The sequence below is a fragment of the Calidris pugnax genome, unplaced genomic scaffold, assembly GCF_001431845.1.
Source record: "Calidris pugnax isolate Ruff unplaced genomic scaffold, ASM143184v1 scaffold425, whole genome shotgun sequence".
NCBI classification, from domain to species: Eukaryota; Metazoa; Chordata; class Aves; order Charadriiformes; family Scolopacidae; genus Calidris; species Calidris pugnax.
The window spans coordinates 828442-848902 of record NW_015091137.1 but is presented as its reverse complement, the minus strand read 5'-3'; the positions used below and the strand labels follow the sequence as shown (position 1 = coordinate 848902).

Sequence of the window (20461 nt, the reverse complement as noted above, 5' to 3'; positions counted from 1 at the left end):
AGGGGTTCAGCTGGATGGGAGCAGGTAGCTCTGCCGTGCTGGGTTGGACCAGGCTCCCCAGTGACTGCGGGTGCCTCCTGTGGCAGTGCCAGGGCTGCCACTGCGGGTGCAGCCCCATACCCAGAAGCACAGCAGAGCTCTTCTCGCTGCCAGCGCTGTGAGCACCGTCACAGCGTTTGCCTGGTCTCTGCAGCCCAGTGAGGGACTGGGCTGGTGCTGCAGCCCTCTGCCGTTCTCTGGCTGGTGGGCACTTGGTTGCTGGCTGGGGGCCTCTGAGCTGCCACACAGCTGCACACACTTGCACTTGCAAATCCAGTTGTTCTTGACTCGCTGGCAAGACACCAAGACTGTAATCCTGCACTCTTTGCCAGCAGCTGTGCCCATCACAGCAGTTCCAGGAGGCTGTAAACTTCAGAAGACTCAAGTGTCACCTCCAGCCCTGTATGACACACAGTGGCAGCACTGCCAGCCCAGCCTGATCCCCAAGGGTTGGGAGACAGTCTGGCTGGGGATATCCACCCTGCGTCCTGGGGCCAAACGCTCTCATATGGGCAGGTACAACATCTATATACATGCACATGCAGAACAGAGTCCTCTTATCACTTAGGCACAGCAATTGTCTCAGCAGAGCATCAATCCCAAAATGTGCCCATATCCTTCACTCCCATCCTAGGAGCAATGTCTGTCCCTGTGCCGCACCCACACTGCGGCGACATCCCAGTCTGGTGGGGTGTGAAGCATGGCCAGCAGGTCCAGGGAGGTAATTCTGTCCCTCTACTCTGCTCTGGTGAGACCCCACCTGGAGCACTGTGTCCAGTCCTGGAGTCCTCAGCACAGGAAGGACATGGACCTGTTGGAACTGGTCCAGCAATGGGCCATGAAGGTGATCAGAGGGCTGGAGCCCAGCTCCTGTGAAGGCAGGCTGAGCATTGGGGGTGTTCAGCCTGGAGAAAAGAAGGCTCTGGGGAGACCTTATAGCGGCCTTCCAGTACCTAAAGGGGGCCTACAGGAGAGCTGGGGAGGGGCTATTAATCAGGGAGTGGAGCAATAGGACAAGGAGTAACGGTTTTAGACTGAAGGAGGGGAGATTTACACTAGATATTAGAAAGAAATTCTTTCCTGTGAGGGTGGTGAGACACTGGCTCAGGTTTCCCAGAGAAGCTGTGGATGCCACATCCCTGGAGGGGTTCAAGGCCAGGCTGGATGGGGCTTTGAGCAGCCTGCTCTGGTGGGAGGTGTCCCTGCCCAGGGCAGGGGGGTTGGAACTGGATGATCTTTAAGGTCCCTTCCAACCCGAACCATTCTATGATTCTATGACTGAAAAGCCTGGCCAGTTAACAACTGGGGTGGGGGCTGCACCTGGTCAGCTTGAGCTGCATATAGGCTTCAGTTCTGCCAGGCCAGGACCAGCAGCATGGGGTCCTAGTGGGCTGTCTGGCATTTCTTGCTCTCCCCAGGGCCTTTCAGAGGCTGGGGAGATTGCTCATCATGCTGGAGTTGCTGGAGAGAGGAGCTCTGGGCCGGGTGTTCTGTGTTACAGAGTTGCGGAAGCTCTCCCGGTAGCGGAGGGAGCTCTCTGTGGATGAGCCAGAGTTGATGTCTGTGACGACCAAGCAGTTCCCAGGCTTGCAAAGCCCAAGTCTGACACAGCAGCAGCACGCCAGGCTTCCCATGGCACGACGCACCTCCACACTCCGCAGGGAATAAATGACAGGATTAATGCCAGAGTTCAGCATGGCCAGAACCAAGGTCCAGTCTAGGCTGTGGAGGTGTGTGCAGGTCTGAGTCTCACAGAAGACATCAAAGAGTAACAGGACAAAGAGTGGGCTCCAGCAGATGATGAAGGCGCCCAGGATGATCAGCACAGTCTTGAGCAAGCGCAGAGACCGTTTGCGGCTGTGCCGAGAACTGATTTGCTTAGAACTGGCTCGGACCAGCTGGAAGATGGAGATGTAGAGGCCGATGATCCCCAGGAGGATGATGCTGAACATGACTACAGAGAAAAGGATATAGTTCTTGGAGTAGAGAGGCAGGAGGACAGAGCAGGCATTGAAGTCACACAAACAGTTCCAGCCTAGCAGTGGAAGCAGTCCGATGATGAAGGCCAGCAGCCAGCTGGAAACGATCAGGCTGCGTAAGCGCAGGGTCTTGCTGGCTTCATTCTCAGCAATTGGCCTTACCATGGCACTGTATCGCTCAATGGCAGTCACAAGCAAGCTGAATGTGGAGGCAGCCAGTGCAATGAAGAGGATGCCTTCCCGCAGGAACCAGAGCTGTGGTGAAAGCTGGAAAGTCTTCTTGCCCGAGAGGCAGAGATTAGAAAGGTAGGCAATTCCTGCAAGCAGGTCACTCACAGTGATGCTGGCAATGCAGGAGAAGACCCAGCGGCGGGCTCGCAGACACCGCAGGATGGCCAGCAGCACAAGCAGGTTCTCCAGAATGATGATACAGCTGATGATGACAAAGGTTGTGCGGAGGGGACCCATGCCCTCATCCCGAGACTGCCGGTTGGTCAGCTTGCCTGTGAAGTTGTAGTGCTCCAGGATGATGTTCACATTCCTCATGGCAGCCAGCTGCAGGCAGGAAACTTTTCTGTCGAGTAGGTCAAGTCTGAGCTCAGGATAATGAGCAGAGTCCAGTGGAAAGGAGTGATTTACCAGCCAGCTCAGCTCTGGGCCATCCATCTTCTGATCCTAGGTCAACAGCCAAGGGATGCACGTTGGAGCAATGGTGTGAGGTGTGGTTTGGAGCAGAGCAGACCCGCTGTTTGAGGACTGGAGTCAGCTGTGAGACAGCCACACAGGACTGGCTATACCCAGCATGGAGACAGGAGTTAGAGCCCTGTCTGCCAGCCCTGTGGCACTGGAAGAGCAAGGAGAGAGGAGGGTAAGATGTTTTGTAAGTCCATGTATGAGTATGGGCTTCCTGTTGTTTAATAAAGTTTCCTGTTGTGAACTAGAGTATTGACATCGTTTCTAACAACTCTCATAATTTCTCAGTAAAGGTCTGGCTATTCTCAGCTTTGCGGTGGTTGCGAAGGTGGGACATGAATGAAATAATGTCAAGCCCCTCTTTAAGTCAGGGTCAAATGGGGTAACATCTCCCACCCTGATGGTAGGGTCTGTTGGGCTGAACAAAGCCAAGTGATAGTGAGAGAACCTGGACAGCCTGAGGCACTAAGTGCTTTGCCTTTTGTGGCATTAAATTCACCCCTGAGTCTGGCAGAGCAACTGCCTCTTCATCAACTGCCCTGTGCACCACCCATGCCCAGATACATCCTTCTCCAGGAAGAAGCCCCATGCTCTCACCCCTCTGGAATCCCCTGTGGGCCCAGCTCCTATCAGTCTCTCAGGACACATCCATACAAGTCCTGCCCTGTCAATGCAGCAGGTCCAGGCACTTGTGTGTCTGGGGTGAGGGCCCAGTTCCACTCAGCTCAAAGAAAACCAGCTTGTCAAAGCTCTGCATGTGCCCTGGCACTGCACCCTCCACCTTCAGCTCTCCAAGCACCCCCTAGAGATGGTCAGGATCTTCCCATTGTCTAAGTCATGAACAGGGAAATGAAGCACAAAGCAGCTGCCTCTTGCCTGGAACTGTGGAACGCGCAAGGGGCTGCACTGGGAGCAGAACCCAGGAGTCCTGACATGATTGTAATATTAATGTCTATCATTGACCTATTCCCTGTGTCTGCAAAACATGACTGGAGAGAAAGTCTTGAAGCACGCTATTCCCAACCGCAGCAGTTGAATTTGCCTTATGACTCACCTGCCATGACTGGACAGAGGCTCTCGCTGCTGGAGGGACGTTCAGCAGCCAGCAGTGCTCTCCGGCTGCTTGTCTGAGGCCCAGCAGAGAGCAGGTAGCGGGGAGGGCTCCTTGTGCAAAATAAGTGAGACTTCTACCTACCAAAGCAAAGTGGAAAAAGGGAAGTTACAACATCAACCACATTTCTGTGCAGGATGGACCCCACCCAAAACAGCAAACAGGCATAGAGAAAAGAGAGGGCGAGCACCTTTTAACTCAGCATCACAGCAGCAGCTGTGCCCTGCTTTCACCTGTGTGATTACTCCAGGCTGGCACAAGGCCATGGAGAGGTCCTCAGGCTGAAAGCAGAGAGGTGATTTCTTCCATCAGCATGGCAAGCAGGGAGTTGTCCTGGGAGTCCATCCACTCTTGATTAGTAGCAAGATCCTTGCCCGGATCACAGTACAGACAAGTGGAAAATGCAAAGGAGGTTCCTGGTGCAGGAAGACATGTGCAAGCAAGAGTGGTTCTCATTAAAAGCTGAGGGATCCATCCTGCACATTCACCCTTTCAACTGGTGTTTTGGGCTTTTCTATCAGCAGTGTAGAAAAGAAACTCATGCTGGTAAAGTCAGCAGATGACCTCAAGACTGAAGGAGCGGAAATCAGCAGGTAGCCCGGGCCATGAGTGCAGCTCAGTCCAGAGAACTGGAGTGCGAGGTTGCATGTTTGGCGCAAAGAGCACACTCCCAAATGGGCTGGGCAGGTGCTCCTGGCACAGCACTGGAATTAAAAGGGTCAGTGTGATTCTTGCACATCACCCTGCCTTATTCTTGCTTCAGGCTGAGCCTCCAGCTAATGTGTCTGCTCAGGACAGAACTGGTGGGATGTCCCTAAAAGATCAGAGGATGAAGAAACTTGCCTTGTCAGGGGCCCTAAGTAGCTGCTCAAATAGCTGGAAGCACATGAGAGATACCTGACAGGAATAAGTTCTTTGTCAGGGAGATTTGTGGCGGGTGTGGGTCAGGTGGGAGGCAAATGCTTTTGACAGCAGGAGGGCTTGAGGCAGATAAGCAGCTGGGACAGCTCACCCAGGGGGTGCCAGCTCCTCTGGACCACTAAAAGACTCTTCCTAATGCTCCTTCCACAAGAACATCAGGTGCTGTCTGAAAGGCATCTTTTGTCAAGAGCTGTTCCAATGAGGCAAAAACTTGTTTCTTGGTGTGTCCCAGCACCTGGCTTGTTTGGCCTTTCCATAGTGGAGGGGACAGGGTTCCTGCAAGGGACACTGCAGTTTCACAGCAGTCGTGAGGCAGATGGGCTCTGGGAAGCTCCATAAGCCATGTCCCAGGCCTTGTGCTCATTCCTGTCCCTAGCAGCCTGCAAAGCGTTCTGCCTCACGGCGAGGCACCACACACCCCAAACCCTGCTCCCACTCACAGCAAGTCAGGGCACAGTCCCACAGCCTGGGGTCTCCTCCTCTCCATGCAATCAGCTCAGCGGCATGGGGCACAAATCTGTCCCTGTGTCCCCCTCAGAGCTGCTGCCAACAGACCCGAGGCAGGGGCTCCCCAGTTCCACGGCTGGGGGCAAATGAGGCTCCCTCATGGCTGGGCACCCACACAAGGGAGAGTTCCTGTTGTTCTGCAGTGGCTCCCCATTGCTATCTGCACAGACGCAGGATGAGCTTTATCTTGGTACTTCTCCTTTGCTGCCGTTTCAGTTCAGATGTTCTTTCTTTGAAATGAAGGGGGGGGAGACACACCCCCCCACACCCCCATCCTGCAACGTTTCTCATCTCTTTCCTTCAGATCAAGACCACAATCTACTTGAAACTGCCTGATAGCTGCTGAGTGCTGGGCTTAGAAGGACCAGGGGCCCTTATGGGTGCAGCTGCAGCCCCCTGAGCCCTCTGCCAGAGCTGTGGCCTTAGCGGGTGTTCACTGATGCCGAGATGAGGCGCCTTCACAGCAGAAGCCCTGGAACCCTCCACTTGCTCCTACCAAGAGCAATGGGAAGGCAGAAGCACCTTGGCCCCAGAGGAAAGACTGCAGACAAGGATGCCCAGAGAGGAGCAGGGCAGGAGCCCGGCTCCAAGGGTTTGTGGCCAGTGGCCAGTGTCATGCCCAGTCACTCCTCCCCTGAGACCGCCTGCTCCTGCGAGAGCATCTAGCTCCAGATTGTGGGGGGCCGTGAGCAGCTGCAGGGGAAAGACAGCAAGGTACAAATGCAAGATAACATATCGATGATTTCTGTTGAGGTTTTCCTGCTGTGCTGCTGCACAGTCCTGATTAAAACTTTTCTTTTCAGACACTCTGATTAAAAATAAAAATCCCTCTGTGAAGCTCTGTGGAGAGCTCTGCCTGGTGGGCTATCCAGGCAACCCCCAGGCTAGGTCATGAACAGTTGGCAGCCCCATCTCTGTCCCAGAGGGCTTCCTCCCCACCCATCCTGTCCCCGCTTGTGTGGCCCCAGCACAGCTCAGCATCAGCCAAGGCATCCATTTGCCCACAGGTGTTTTTCTGCTCCAGGAAGGGTGGAGTTGTGCTGGTTTAAAAATGACTGATTACTCCTGGCACTTGGTTGGTTGCATTTCCTACCTTTGGTCTGTTCTACTGTGCAGCAGTAGGAGGTCATCTTTCCAGTGGCACATCCCAGTCCTCAGTGTGGTAGGATGCTTCTGGCCCCAGAGGACCTGGGAAGAACCAGCGGGGCCCCACTGACTTGGGCTGACACCAAACGCTGGAGACATGGCCCTTGACAGTGCCCAAAGATTGTCCCAGGCACCATTGTTGTGCTTGGGTGTCAGTTTGCTGAAGTTGGGCAGTGGTGATGGTGAGTCTCTGCAGTGCATCTCTGGATTTGAAGGAAAACAAGAACGCGAAGGAGAAAGTCTCATGATCATCTCCTTTAGACCACAGTAATGACCTTAAATGGCAAAGTTTTGTTGATTTTTTTCCTTAAGTGCCTTTTCTTTAGAAACTTACATTTTCTCAATGCAACAACATTAAACAGAAAGCAAACAGTTTTATAAAATCCCGCTCCGCACCCCACTAAAAAAATAAAATTACTTGGAAATCATCCCAATAAAACACATCATTGGTGGCCAGCCAGACCCCGTCTGCCATGGTGTCACACCTTTCCCCCCTTTGCGACAAGTTTAAGATTTTGACCTTTTGGCTGGCCTGCAGTGACACCCCTCAGTGCCTGTAGGACAGGCGCTTCGGAGGAGGTCATCCCTGAGCATCCCTCCAGAGGGAACATGCGGCAAATACAAATTCCTGAGTCTCACTGCTTCTTTACAGTGTGGAATTTCATGCTGCTCCTGACGGCCCCTGACAATTGCCAGAGAAGCAACTCCTACCCTCCCTAGGTCTGGATTTTGGCCCAGGAAGCTGGAGAAGCTGGACCAGCCCAGTGCCTGTTCTCCAAACACCAAGCCCAGTACCAGCTCTTCTACTGTGCCTGGGACGAGCTCTGCTTTCCCCTCGCATTTCCTGCCCTGTAGACACATCTCCAGCGAGCAGACTTCTTCCCCCGGAGGGAGGGAGCTACATGGTGCTCCTCTATCTCCATTCAGCCTGACTTGGCCAGCCACGGTCAGCATGGTGTGACCAAGACCATGAGGCTACTCCAGAGACCTAGCTGGAGCCTCGGGCCTGGTGTCCCCCGTGCAGGACCCATAGAACCCCTCATGTGAGCTCATCAACACTGCTTTGCACCCTCTGGGGCAGGGCCCAGCTCAATGCCAGACCCGCCCCCACGGGCTCACAGCTGAGAGCTGTTTCTTCCCATGTTGATGTGGCGATGGCAGGGTGGAACCAGCCCTCACCCAGGAAATGGGCCGGGAGGGCTCAGTGTAAACAGGAGGGTGATGGCGGTGCCGGCGGGCGGCAGGGGTGTGGTGCCAGTGCCAGGCAGAGGAAACAGGGCTGGTTTGAAGCCTGCAGAGGAAGGACAAGCAACACACCATCCTGCGGTTCGTGCTGCCTGACTGGGGCAGGGGCAACGTGTTTACCAGCAGCAAGGGCTGGTGTCTGAAGAGCATAAACTCAACTCAAGCTCTGCTGCTCACCATCCTTTGCATCACTTCCTCCACCTGCTACTTTCCCTCCCTGCCTGTTATACACAAGGATACAGAGCAGTTTTGGAGCAGAGAACCACTGCCTGGTTTCTGCCGTGAGCAGCAGAGCCTGGGCCTGGTCCTGCTGACCCAGCTGTTACAGAGCAATGCGTGGCCCTGAACACCTGTGCTCAGGGCTTTGGGCTCAGCACCACTGGGACCAGGGAGAAATCAAGATCTTTGCCCAAGGCTATTGCAGGATACAGACTTATGGAGAGAGCTGCTGCTGACAGAGAGAAACAAGGGATCCGAGTGCAGTGAGAGCCCTGTAACTGGGAGTAAAGTTTTAGTCAAACAAAACCCCTGATGCAGGACAGCCCATGCTCCCGGAGTGCCTTGCCTGAGTTAGTACAGCCCTACCATGAGCCCAGTGGCTCTTCTGATGTCTCTGGGTAGTAAGAGAGGGATATATTTATCTGCTGGTTTGTTTATACCAGCACAAATATTCTGACTTTATTTCCAGGAACTGTTTCTGGGGTTTTCCATTCTCATACCACAGCCCTCCCTCGAATGCCCTCCTCCCAGCAATGCAGACTAACTGGAAGATCAGCCCCACTGACACCCTGGTGCCCTCCTGGGACATTTGCCCTGTCGTCTTGCTCGTATGCCCCCAGCATGGGTACCCTGCTGTCAGCTTGCCCAGAGTACCCCAGCTTTGAGCCCTGGCTGGGAACAATGAAGACTGGCCCAAGCAGATGAGTGCTGTGCCTCCGCCAGTGGGCACCTTACCGGAGATGGCAGACCCAGCCCCGGGTAGAGGCAGTGACAGCACCTTCATGCTACGCCAGGGACTGCCCGCACACGGCACATCTGCCAGGAAGCAGCAGCCTTACTGCATGACAAAAGGGTTTTTAGGACAGATCTTCCTCCTGATCCACTCTCCTTTGCTGGGAGCCTTGGCACTGTATGTGCTTTTTAACCTGAAATCACATGCAGCAGGAAGCTGGAACCGTGTCTTGGGCAGGCACAACTGAGTTTAAACCACTTCTCACAGACCTATATTAGGACTGGTAACCAGAGACTGCTCCAGAGATTGTGATTTAGGATTAAAACAAGAGCCATTTTCTTCAAGTGGCGTGCAGACCCCTGAGGAGTGTTGGCAGAAAGTGTCCCAACAAACAGGCACACAGACAGGGCCTTTGGGCAGAAAAGTCTCCCATAGCAGGATCAAGGATTCGGGAACAGGGCAGGGGAGGCAATGAAGCTTCAAAGTAATAATTGTTCTGTTGCCTTTGTCCACAACGCCAGGAAGGGACAAGAGCAGCAGGACTGGTGCTCAGTTTAGCATTTAACCAAATCATACTTTGCTATGGGCAAGGTGAAGACAATAATTGCAGCCTGGTTTGCAGGCAATTTCAGGTCAGGGAAGGGAGAGAGCAGAGAATCCGGAGCAGGGTAGATGGTCCCATTTGAACAGAGGTGATAGTCCAGCTGCAGAGACAAAACCATAGATGGGAAAGAGCATCTGCAGCCATTGTACTTGTCAACAAAACATGATGTGACCTGACCACCCCCAGGAGCAAGCGGCATGAGCTACTGAAGGTACAGTGCGAAACAGCCTGATTGCCAGCAGCCAAAACCACCATGCTTTGAAGCAGGTGGATGTGATTTGTCCTGCAGCCAAACTGTGGGAGAAATGCTAATTCACACCTCAAACCACCCTGGGACACCTCTCCCAGCCAGCATCCCTGAGGCTTGGGGACTGTGTTGTACCATGCTTTCTCTGCCCTGGCCTTTCTGTCCTGCTCTATCACTCATCAATCACAGCCTCAGGGCATGTTGGGCATGTAAGCCAGCTGGGGCAGCAGAGATGCAGATAGACCTGCAGGGATGCTGCACTGCTCTGATTAGCACAATCAGGCCATCACACATGGCTTCCTGGCTGCCGGGTACAGCTGGTCCCCGGGTATAAAACCAGCCCTTGGGCACTGGAAGATTCAGACTTCCACACACCTTGGAAGGAGTATCCAGCTGTGGGAAGTGATGTGCCAGCCCCAGCCACTGCTGCTGGCCCTGCTGCTCCTGCTGTCCTGCCCATGGGCCACTGCCAGTAAGCTGGGGTGCCACAAGCTGCTGGAAGTGATGCTGCTAGTCTGGGCCCCAACCTCAGCAGCCACCGGCTCATCCTGCGGTGGGGTGTCTTGCAGGTGCTCTACGGGATCAGATTGTGGGGGGCCATGAGGCTCAGCCCCACTCCCACCCTTACATGGCATACCTGAAGGTAGGGACATTTTCCTGTGGAGGCTTCCTGGTAGCCCCTGACTGGGTGATGACAGCCGCACACTGCATGGGGTGAGTACTTCATACAGGAGCTTTATCCCCTCTCTTCCTCCCCTCACCTGTGAGGTCCACCACTGGAGTAATTTTGGAGTAGGTTCCCCTTCCTCCTGTGCTGAGCATCTCTCTCCACCTGCCTGTGAAAGGGGAGGGATGCGGGTGAGACCCAACTTGCTTTCCCCCCTCTCCCCTCTGCTGCCACGGCTAGGAATGCAACAGTCATCCTGGGGGCTCACAACATCCTTGTGCCAGAAACGACCCAGCAGATCCGGGGAGTTGTCAGATACCACCAGCACCCTGAATATGACCCGAACACTGTGTCTAATGACATCATGCTGCTCAAGGCAAGGCAGTCCCGCAGCGGGTTGGAGGGTAGAGTGGGGCTGTGTGTCTGGCAGGGTCTTGCTGTCAGCTCCATCCACAAACCATCAGCTGCTGTTGCCCATGAGTGCTGGAGGCAGGCAGGAATGGGAGAGAGCTGTGAAGGAAGGGTGGGCAGGGCCCCCTATTTCAGCTACTCACCAGAGCCTGCAGTGCTGTATATCCCACTAGAACTCCCCTACCTCTGCGCACAAAGTGTCCTTCAGCTGTTCTGCTCATAGCCTTCTCCAAAAACCTTGTTTTCTCGCAGCTGACAGCGAAGGCCACTCTCAATGACTATGTGACGACCATTCCACTGCCCAAGACCAGCAGTGACCTCCCCACGGGCACCAAGTGCAGCATAGCCGGCTGGGGCATGATCGATAACGACCAGGCAACCAACAAGCTCTTTGAAACCAAAGTCTCCATCTACAACCGCAGGAAATGCATCCACTTCTATCCACATCTCAACACTGGCATGGTCTGTGCCGGCAGCTTCCATGACCTCAGGGATTCCAGCCAGGTAGAGGCTGTGATGGGCTGGGGGCTGGCTGGCTCTCCAGGAGCAGGGGCTGCTGCTGGCACAGACCTAGCTGATTTCCAGGAGAGGTGACAAGCATTTGATTTGTAGCTCTCATGTGGACTAGCTCCGTGGATGCCTTGACAGCATGGTCCACGCACAGCCCTAGGAGCTCCAGGCAGCTCCTCCAGGCCAGTGCGCATGTGGGGCAGGAGCAGAGACACAGCCCTGCTGGCAGTGCCTGGGCAGGGAGGGACCGAGGTGAAACCTGCTCCCACAGGGAAGAAACCTCTAAAACCAGTTTCTCATCTATTCTCAGGGAGATTCTGGTGGGCCCCTGGTATGTAATAAGGTGGCACAAGGCATCGTGTCCTTTGGGCATGACACCCCACCCGGCGTCTACACCCGCATCTCCAACTACTTGCCCTGGATCAAAAAAATCATGAAGAAGAAGTAGCAGCAGCAGCACTTGCTCCAGCGTTGATGTGGCCCTGGAGACTGTGCTGCTTTCCTCCCTGCCCCTGCTGAAGGCTTGACTCCCTCCCCTCCTCAGGAACCCGAGTGACATCCTTGGTGCCTCAGGGGTCCCCTTCTTTCTGTGCTGAGGCTGCTGGCTATCCCATTCGATGCCCATCTCAGGCAGCCAGTTCAGGGCCATGTTAAACTGCCTGGCGGAAGAAGGGACCATCCTGGGTGGCACCAGAGAAAAGCTGTGCGACAAGACTCCATTTCCTTCTGAGCTAACGCTGTCCCTGCTTGAACCTTGCTGCACTTAAAATACCCACAGTAAACTCAGATCTGCACTTCCCTGTGTATGCACTGTCTCGTACCTTGCCCCAGAGGGAAGGGGGTCTGGCTGGTGGCAGCAGGAGGTCAAGCCCCTTGGGACAGAGGCAGCCGCAGCTCCGCACCCTCCGAGCAGCTGCCAGATAGTTGCCTCTCTAGGGGTGATGGGGATGAGTGTGTTGCAGGAAGAGAAACTGCCTAGGTAGAAGCAGGCTGGTAAAAGTGACATGCTCATACAGCCTTCACCAACCTCAGCAACATCACCACCTGCCTGGGAGCAGCTGACAGGCAGGACATAGCATGCCAGCGGCTGCCATTCCCTGCAGAGGGATGACTGTCCCCTCTGCAGGGACCATGTGCCTGGGTGATGTTGCACCCCAGGACATAGGGCAGCAAAGACAGCAGGCTGAGTCACAGGGGAAACCAAGCCAATCTTTTCAGCTGTCTTAGCTGTAAGAGGCAGGTGAAGGGAGCTGAACTTTTTGTGGACTGTGCTGTTTCTGTCCCCCCTCCTTGGGCATAGGGCAGGTGGCAGCTGAGATCACAGGGATGGGGCTTTAGGATCCCAGAGAGGAGACATACTCAAAGTCCCAGCTCGTTGCACAGCAGTGCTTTTGATCTTTGCTTCTGCCATTCTCCAGCAGCCATGGTCCTCCATCCCCTGAACAGCAACGTGTTGTCCAGGGCATAGACATGGATACAGTCTCTGAAATGATTGTACTGGAAGGGTTGATAAAGGACCTGGGCTCACAAAAGCACCTTACCCCATGCCAACTACAGCAGGAGAGATCGACTGTCCCTGGAGGAGGCAAGGGCGAGTCCAGGAGCCGGGAGCCATCTGTCTTGGAGCTTGTTGGCATGTTTCTGTCCCTCTTGGGAAGGTGTCGCGGATGGAGTGATTGACTTCACTAGTTAGAGTGAAGTAGTGAAATCTTTATCAAGGTGAAACAGTGATATAACAAAATCAGTAGTAAGTGCGATAAAACCAGTAGTAAATGCAATAGTGTTTTATGAGATTCAATGTCAGGGTACACTCTATTATTTACTGCATAGAGGACAGGGTCAAACAAGCTGTCAGGGAGACTCTCCTGTTGAGTCACGAGATTCAGAAAGGACCCCCTTGCTTTCTAAACGCCTTCTCAGAGAAGAGTCTAGGTGCCACTGGATCCAATCCTAGTCCCAGACTTGGTCAACGGTTTATGTCTAAAGGATTATATATATGCAATCAATCCTTTATATTACTTTGATAAGATTTCAAAGTTTAGCATGCTATTAGTCACTTACAGAGAATCTGTCGCATTAAGGAGTCTCTCAGCCTCGAGGAGTAGAACCTGAAGTGAGCGTCCTCACCAAAGGGGAGATCCTGGCATGCAGCTGCTGCCATACAGGAGAGCTCAAAGGGCTCTTGGGCTGTCCGCTATTTGTACCGCAAGATAATTGACCTACAGTCATATTATCATGGGAACAAAATTTCTAGGTCCCCACTCCAAACAGTGTTTTGGCTGTGTTGCCAGCCATTCCTCAAAGTCCAGGTGCAAGTTATCACAACTGCTGTTGTGATGGCCACGGTGGCCAAGGCCTGAGCAGGAGCTGGGGGGGGGGCAAAAACAGGGAGAGCACACCGCCACAGAAGGCAAGCCCAGCCTTGGCAGCACAGCATGAGTAGAGACTGTTCTAGCAGTAGCACTAAACTAAAAGAGCTTACAACCCTCCCCTCAGCCGAGCGGTGCTCAGCGGTGAGCTTCTCCTCCCCACAGAGGATGCTCCAGTGCCGTTTTCAGACAGTCCCTGCACTAGACTCGGAATACCTTGCGCCAACCCCTCCTTCCACAGCCTGCCCTGGGGGTAAAGCAGCCTGCCCAAACTCTGAGCTCTAGCCTCCTTCATTGCAGCCAGTTTTTCATGACGTCTCTCATATACAAATAGGAGAGTGCTAGAAACGTTCCTGGAGGAGATAACAAGGGGCAGAGACAGTGCATTTGTAAGTAAACAAGCTGTAGAACTCCCTGGTGCAGGATGACGGATGTCTGTGCAAGTTCAAGGAGAGACCAGACTGGTTTGATGCGGGGAAACCCAGAGGTGAATTTTTAACGTACAGAACCCGTGTGCAATTCAAGGGAACAGGATGCTTGCCCTGTTCTCATAGTCTTTCCTAGGCTCCCACTAGCCACCTCTGTCAGAGGGAGGAGATGGCCTGCGGTCTAGCCCTGAACGTTACTGTTATTGCCTGGAATGAAGGGAAATGACGTTGCCTTTGCCTTCAGCACCCATGACACCCTGGAGAAACTGAGAAGGGTCCATAGTTTGGGCTTCTACTAACAGCTGCTATCAGCTAGGAAATCTGCAAGTGAATAGGCTGCAACTGCTTATCTTCATAGCACAAATCTTTCTCACGTCAGGGTTTTCCTTGCAGCTCCAGCTACTGCAGCGTTTGCACGAGAATGACAAGTTTTAGCTTAAAACCGCTTTTGGCCTGTGGCACTGGGGGCAGATAGGAAAGAAAATTTACCGGCAGTCAGTGATGACAGTAAAGATGTAACAACCCCATTTTGTCACAGCCACGGAAGGAACCACTGTTGTGGAAGATGCTCATCTTCCACCTTTTGCTGGAGCCATTCACTGGTGCGGGGAGGGCAGGGGACATCCTGGGGGTCGGAGGTGGGGGAGTGTGTTCAGTGATTTACCACCAGCCCCTCCACTGGCTGTGGGCTGGAGCAGCAGGAGGTGAAGCTGCCATTGGTCTGGTCCAGGGAAGACACAACCCCGCTGTGCACCGCAGAGAGGCACCTGGCCCCTCTTTGGGAGCTCAGATCGGCCGCCTGGCAGGGTGGGGACATGCTTGGACACGACCCTTCCCAGAGGAACAAGAGCAGGTTCAGGGAGGCGTGCCATTGGCTATCTCTAGCTAGTGAAGGGGCAGAATCCCAAACCTGCATCTCTTGTCTCCATCCACTTCAACATATCAGAGGCAAAGCAAGTCCCTCCTCAAGGAAGGGTCTTCCCATCTTCTCTCACACTGTCTGGTAAGATACAGCAAACTCCCCTATTTACCAGTGAACAATTACATCTGGAAAGAAACATTTAAAATGGTTTCTTTTGCTGTAGAAAGCACAACAGTCAGCAGCTGGCGCAGAATAGAGACATCACAGGCAACAGCAGCAGTTAGGCTGCTGTGGGCCATGGTCATGAAGCTGCCATAACAACTGCTTGCCCTCACATAGCCATGACTAGTGTGGTGCTATAAATGCACTCACACCAACTTTGCTCTATTAGCCGGGACCACACCTACAAAGAAAGAGCAGGAGGGTTCTCAGCTGCCACTGCATGGTCTTTGGAACTAGTACATCGAGTGGGAGAAATCTCGTTCTTGCAAGGCTCATGATAAAAAATCAAGAGAGTTTGCAAGTGTCCAACAACAAATATGAGCTGCAAGGGCAGATCCCCACTGGCAAAATGATGAGGATGGATATGCTCCCTGTAGCTTCCAGCCCAAAGGCAATGGGTTAAAATCTTTAGATTTTAGGCTTTAGAAGGACATCAGAAACCCCAGATCAGGTCCGACATGAAGGTGGGTTGATGCCCAAGGCTAAGGCTGACTGAATTCCCCTCTCGGATCGCTGAGGCATGCAATTTGCAGATAGATGAATCAGATGAATCTGATTTCTGTGGTTTCCTGGAGTCTAGTCTCATGCTATAAAACCTTGCTGGGAGCAGGAAGAGACCCCAGATGCGGCCTTACCTCCAAGGGATCCACCGAAGTCGAGAACACTGGGATGAAGCACCTGCAGAAACTCCTGCTGTCCCTCCTGCTGGTGACATGGCCCCCAGCCAATGCCGGTAAGTGGAGTGTCCCGGAGGCAAGGGGACTGAGCTGGGGAAGCAAGTCCCAGACAGTGTGTCCTGTGTCCTCCGATCCCCTCATCCTCAGTCCTGCTTATTGTAGATTATTGCTCAAATTGGATGGAGGGAGGAGGTAAAGCCAAGGCACCCTCCGCACCCTGTGTGGTCTATCTGCAAGGAAGGAACAAACAATTCTGTGGAGGCTTCCTTGTGGCCCCGAACTGGGTGATGACAGCAGCTCAGTGCTCCAGGTAAGTTTTTGCTATGTCGTGGAGTCCCCTTCTCTGGGGATTTTCAAGACCCACCTGGATGCAGTCCTGAATGATGTGCTCTAGGCAATCCTGCTTAGCAGTGGAGTTGGACTAGATGATCTCTAGAGGTCCCTTCCAACTCTTGACAATTCCGTGATTCCTTGAACAGCACCTGGTGTAACGCAATCATTGCACTGCCATGATCTGGGGAACATCTCCCAGGTGGAGGTCTAAGTGTCCAAGTCACTTCCTTCATGGCTGTAGCCAAACCCTTTCCCCAGCAGGGAGGGCAAGCGGCACCACTGGGACAGGGCAAGGCTGCAGGGGACGGAAAAGCAGGGGTCTGCAGCTCTCCCTCCTTCCCCACACCCCTCCCCAGCCCATATTCAGATACTTATCTTTATGTTTCTGCCCCCTCCATGAGTCATTTTCTTCTTCCCAGATGTCAACAGTGAGAAGTCAGACCAGCTTCTTCCCTTGCCGTCACTGACCTGTTAGCGCAGCAGGGACTGGTGGTGTCAGGCTTTCTGTTATCAGAATCAATAATCTTTTATGACCAAGGTGCTTTCCCAGCTCTCTTCCATCCCTCCAGCTGGAGGAACTGGGGCTTTTCTAGATGCACCTGACTCTGGGTGCAGCTACTGCACTCCTCAGGGCTGATGGCTCCGACCCGGTGCCAGTAGCCCAGGCTCAGGGCCAGTCCCCACATCCGAGCGGCAGAAAGGAGGACTGGCAGAACCCAGGAGTCCGGATACCCAAGTCCCACCTGATAGATTGAGAGGGACTCCTACCCATACCCAGGGTCCCTCCCCATTTTCCTAAGGCTGCCCCTTCTGCAGATGATGTAGAGGCCAGTAAAGGTACATTGGCACAGACCAGGGTCCTGATTTAGAAATCCCTCCTTGGTGCCATGGACTTCAGGGGCCTATGAAGCCCAGACCAACAGTCCATGTATCTTAGTACACAGCAGTAGCATTAGACCAAACCTGCTCAGCTCCAGATCCAGAGGAAAAGTAACCCTTGCAGAGCTCTGGTCTGTCAGACAGAAATTCCCTCTGCCTCTTGGCTGTGTAGATTCACTGGCAGAGCTCCTTGCACCCACCATTTTCTTTAAAGCCCAGCTGGTCTCTCCTGGCCATGCCCCTGGGAGATGAGCCTCAGTGCTACCAGAGAAGACAGGAGAAAGATAATGACAGACACCGTGCTTGATTTTACCAGGCACAAACCTCTGACTGTCATCCTTGAAACCCACACAATCCAGGAAAGCTGGCAAAAATTCCAAGTCCAAGAGTATCACCCCCACCCAGGCTTCAGGAATCCTAAGGAGGGAAATGACATCCTCTTGCTGAAGGTAACTACCTGCCTGGAGCACCAGCATGGTCCCGTCTGCCTGAAATGAAGGGCTAGGCTATAACCCTGGAGTGGGAGGGGACACACTTTGTCACAGGACATTTTCAGACCAAGGACTTATTTCTGTATTTTCTGTCCCTTTACCCAGCTGAAAGGCAATGCCACCAGCAACGTTAGGACCATTCCCTTTGAAAATGCAAAAGTCCCTGGTGAGACCCTGTGCTCCTTAGCTGGCTGGGGCCACAAAACCACTCCCACATGTCGCAAAGCCACCGTCACCATCATCAAACAAAGGGACTGCCTCAGCCACAACCCCGGGCTTGCTGACAACTTGATTTGTGGCTACAGCGAATCTGCTGGGATACCTGAAGAGGTCAGTCTCTGACTTAGGGAATAGAAGGCTGAGGGAGAGGTTTCAGCCTGGTGCTGGGAACAAACCTGATCTGTGCTAAAAAAACTTTACCAAAAAGGTACTGTCTAAAATTGCTTCTTCTTGTTCCCTCACTCTCCCCCTCCCCCCCATCACTCCGTGCTTCCTCACCAGCATCCCCCTCACTTGCTGTCCTGGAACAAGAAGGGCCCTGGGTCTGATCTCCAAGGGTCAGACCCTCGGGGGGTCAGCAGTGTTCCTTCTGCCTGCGGGCATCACAGGACGAGGGGATCCTTGTCTTCCCACAGCAGGAGACCCAGGAGTCTGCGGCAGCAACCGTTGGCTGAAGAGGGGTTTGCCCTAAATCTCACAGCTGGTCTGAGCGTGCTTTGCAGTGCTCTGCAGCCAGCAGAAGAGCAGAAATGAAGCAATACTTTAAGCTTCAGTGTTTGGCCAGCTGTAGTTGTGCTGGGTCCCAGACAAAACTGCCAATGGTCCCTTTTGGACCCAGAGCTACTCACATCCATTGTGAGCCCAGGCTTCTCCTGGGAAAGCTCCGTCCTGGTATTTGCAGCCTCCCTGTTCTTTGCAAATGCATCCTTTTCCTGGGGACCCCATGTAAATCAACACTGATCTCTCTCCTCCTCCATTTACAGAGTGATGCTGGGAATCCGCTTATCTGCAAAAACAAAGTCTATGGCATCTTCTCCTATAGGCAAAAGAATTGGCCCGGTTTCTACACACACATTGCTCCTTACCTTCCCTGGGTCAAGAGTGTCATGAAGTCATGATCCTGCTTCTAACCACTGATCACTGCTGCTTCCCTGGAAAATTCATGCTTCAGGGCCCTGTGCTCACCTGCTTTTTCTTCCTTTCTTCCTGGGAAACACCTTCCACTGATCCTCATGGATATAGCAAGGACTTCTCTCTGGCAAAGCCAAACTATGGCAGTGGGGGGCTTGGCGCAGAGGTTGCACCTTGGGGGTGTTTGTTCCCTGTGCAAGCCAGAGAGTGCCCATTTACACAGTGCACACTCCTACACTTTGCTGCTCTGATTTACCCCTTTGTCAAGCTGCTCGTGGCTACAGCTCTAGAAAGGAAGCAGCAGGACAGCCCTGAGTGACGTGACAGTAGCTGTTGGAATGTCTGCTGCGCTTTGGGGAAGGCAATACAACTGGATCGGGGGATCCAAAGAGCAGTCTCCTCCCTGCCCTTTGTGTTTGTGACACCTGGGTCTCCTTTGCCCAAGCCTTGGGGTTAGAGGGTTGCCCAGCTCCAGGGGGGACACTTTCAGCTCCTGCTTCACTACTGCTGCTGTCTTCTACCTCTGAATCCTGCTGCGTCCTTTCTCCCCTCTTGCTGTAGCTCCAGTATTGTAAGAATACATAAAAACAATAAATTGCATCTGCATTTGACAGCTTTTTTCCTCTGTGATTTGGATTTCTCTCAGCCGCTGGCTCCAGTCCCGAACAGCTCAGAAGAAAGTCACTGCTCAAACAGCTGAATCCCAAGCTGGACGTTTCTACCCGAACAGTGGCCTCTGTTTTCTGTCCCACCTGAACCCCCAGAACAGGTTCCCAGCCCGGTTTTCAGGGCGGGGAAGCCTCTTGGCCTCTTCCAAGTAGAGCACTCTGCAAAACTGAAAAAGATGGTTAATGAGCTGTCTCCTGGCAGGAGTTGTTTCCCCCCCCGCCGTGCTGCTGTGTGAGCAGGCAGGAAAGAACTACACAGGGGAGGGCACTGAGCACAGGGGGCCCCCGGGACTACGGGAATGCTTGCCCGCATGTGCCCCCAGTGTTGCACGGGGGCACAATTAGCCCATCTCATCACAGGGTGGCCGAGGACCGCAGCCCTGGGTCCAGCCCCAGCAGTGGCCGAGGGCTGTGCCAAGTTCTGCCACCTCCAGCTGGCTCCAGTCGCCAGGCACCCGGGAAGCAGCAGCTCGCCAGTTCGAGCTGTTCAAGCAGTTCGGCTGCTCCAGCCACTGCAGGAGTGCGTTACCTCAGGAGGAGATAAAGTGTCTCAGGCAGCAATCGTGTCCTCAGGAGGTTTGTTTTGTTCTGAAAGAGGAACCCCAGAGCGCTCCAGAGCCAGGACAGCCCCAGGCAGAGCTGGGCTCTCTCCAGAGTCAACCCCAACTTCAGTGCGTCAGGAAAGAAATCCCACCCAAAGATTCAAGAGATCTTTGTGCCTGGTTGTACTAGAAAATAAGAGTGAAAGGTGAGGCAGTAGCTCATTGGTGACCCATAAAATCTGAGATGTTTCAGTCCTGCATATTTTTTTCACAGAATCACCATGGCTGGAAGGGACCTCTGAGAACATTGAGTCCAAACTTAAAAAAAACCCAAAAAAAACCCCAAACAAAAAAACCCTAAACACACCACCAACAAAACAAAAAACACAACACCCCACCACATCACACCCACCCACAAACCAATAATCTCAGGCACTAGAGCATGCCCTGAAGAGCCATGTCTACAGGTTTCTTAAATCCCTCCAGGGATGGTGACTCCACCACCTCCCTGGGCAGGCTGTTCCAGGGCCTGAGCACTCTCTCAGTAAAGTCATTCTTCCTAATATCTAATCTAAACCTCCCCTGCCCCAACCTCAGACCATTTCCTCTGCTCCTGTCATTATTCCCTTGGGAGAAGAGGCCAACCCCCACCTCTCTACACCCTCCTTTTGGGGAGTTGTAGAGGGCAGTGAGGTCTCCCCTCAGCCTCCTCTTCTCCAAACTAAACATGCCCAGTTCCCTCAGTCTCTCCTCATATTACTTGTTCTCTAAATATACTACAATAGTGCCCAAATGCCATGGTGACAAAGACCCTCCTGTGCAAGGTT

The 20461-nt window shown here is 53.4% G+C and overlaps 3 protein-coding genes across 4 annotated transcripts; 2 read left to right on the top strand and 1 right to left on the bottom strand.

Moving 5' to 3' along the window:
• Positions 1 to 1251: 1251 nt before the first annotated feature.
• On the bottom strand, positions 1252 to 3877 carry S1PR4 (sphingosine-1-phosphate receptor 4). Its single transcript, XM_014958591.1, has 2 exons — positions 3766 to 3877; positions 1252 to 2862 (listed from the first exon to the last, which is right to left on the bottom strand). The coding sequence occupies exon 2, from the start codon at positions 2682 to 2684 to the stop codon at positions 1464 to 1466; it is 1221 nt and encodes a 406-aa protein (XP_014814077.1). The 5' UTR covers positions 2685 to 2862; positions 3766 to 3877; the 3' UTR covers positions 1252 to 1463.
• Positions 3878 to 9820: 5943 nt separating this feature from the next.
• LOC106897766 (mast cell protease 1A-like) lies at positions 9821 to 11800 on the top strand. Of its 2 annotated transcripts, none has more exons than XM_014958595.1 (5): positions 9821 to 9916; positions 10014 to 10158; positions 10352 to 10487; positions 10775 to 11026; positions 11343 to 11800. In XM_014958595.1, exons 1-5 carry the CDS (start codon positions 9850 to 9852, stop codon positions 11478 to 11480), a joined length of 738 nt encoding a protein of 245 aa, XP_014814081.1. In that variant the 5' UTR covers positions 9821 to 9849; the 3' UTR covers positions 11481 to 11800. The 2 variants fall into 2 exon arrangements, with proteins under 2 accessions (XP_014814081.1, XP_014814082.1); XM_014958596.1 differs by lacking the exon at positions 11343 to 11800 and adding an exon at positions 11135 to 11291.
• Positions 11801 to 15459: 3659 nt separating this feature from the next.
• LOC106897769 (granzyme G-like) lies at positions 15460 to 18979 on the top strand. The gene is made up of 5 exons (XM_014958600.1): positions 15460 to 15646; positions 15753 to 15900; positions 17119 to 17251; positions 17399 to 17623; positions 18277 to 18979. The coding sequence occupies exons 1-5, from the start codon at positions 15460 to 15462 to the stop codon at positions 18409 to 18411; spliced, it is 828 nt and encodes a 275-aa protein (XP_014814086.1). The 3' UTR covers positions 18412 to 18979.
• The last annotated feature ends 1482 nt before the right edge of the window (positions 18980 to 20461 follow it).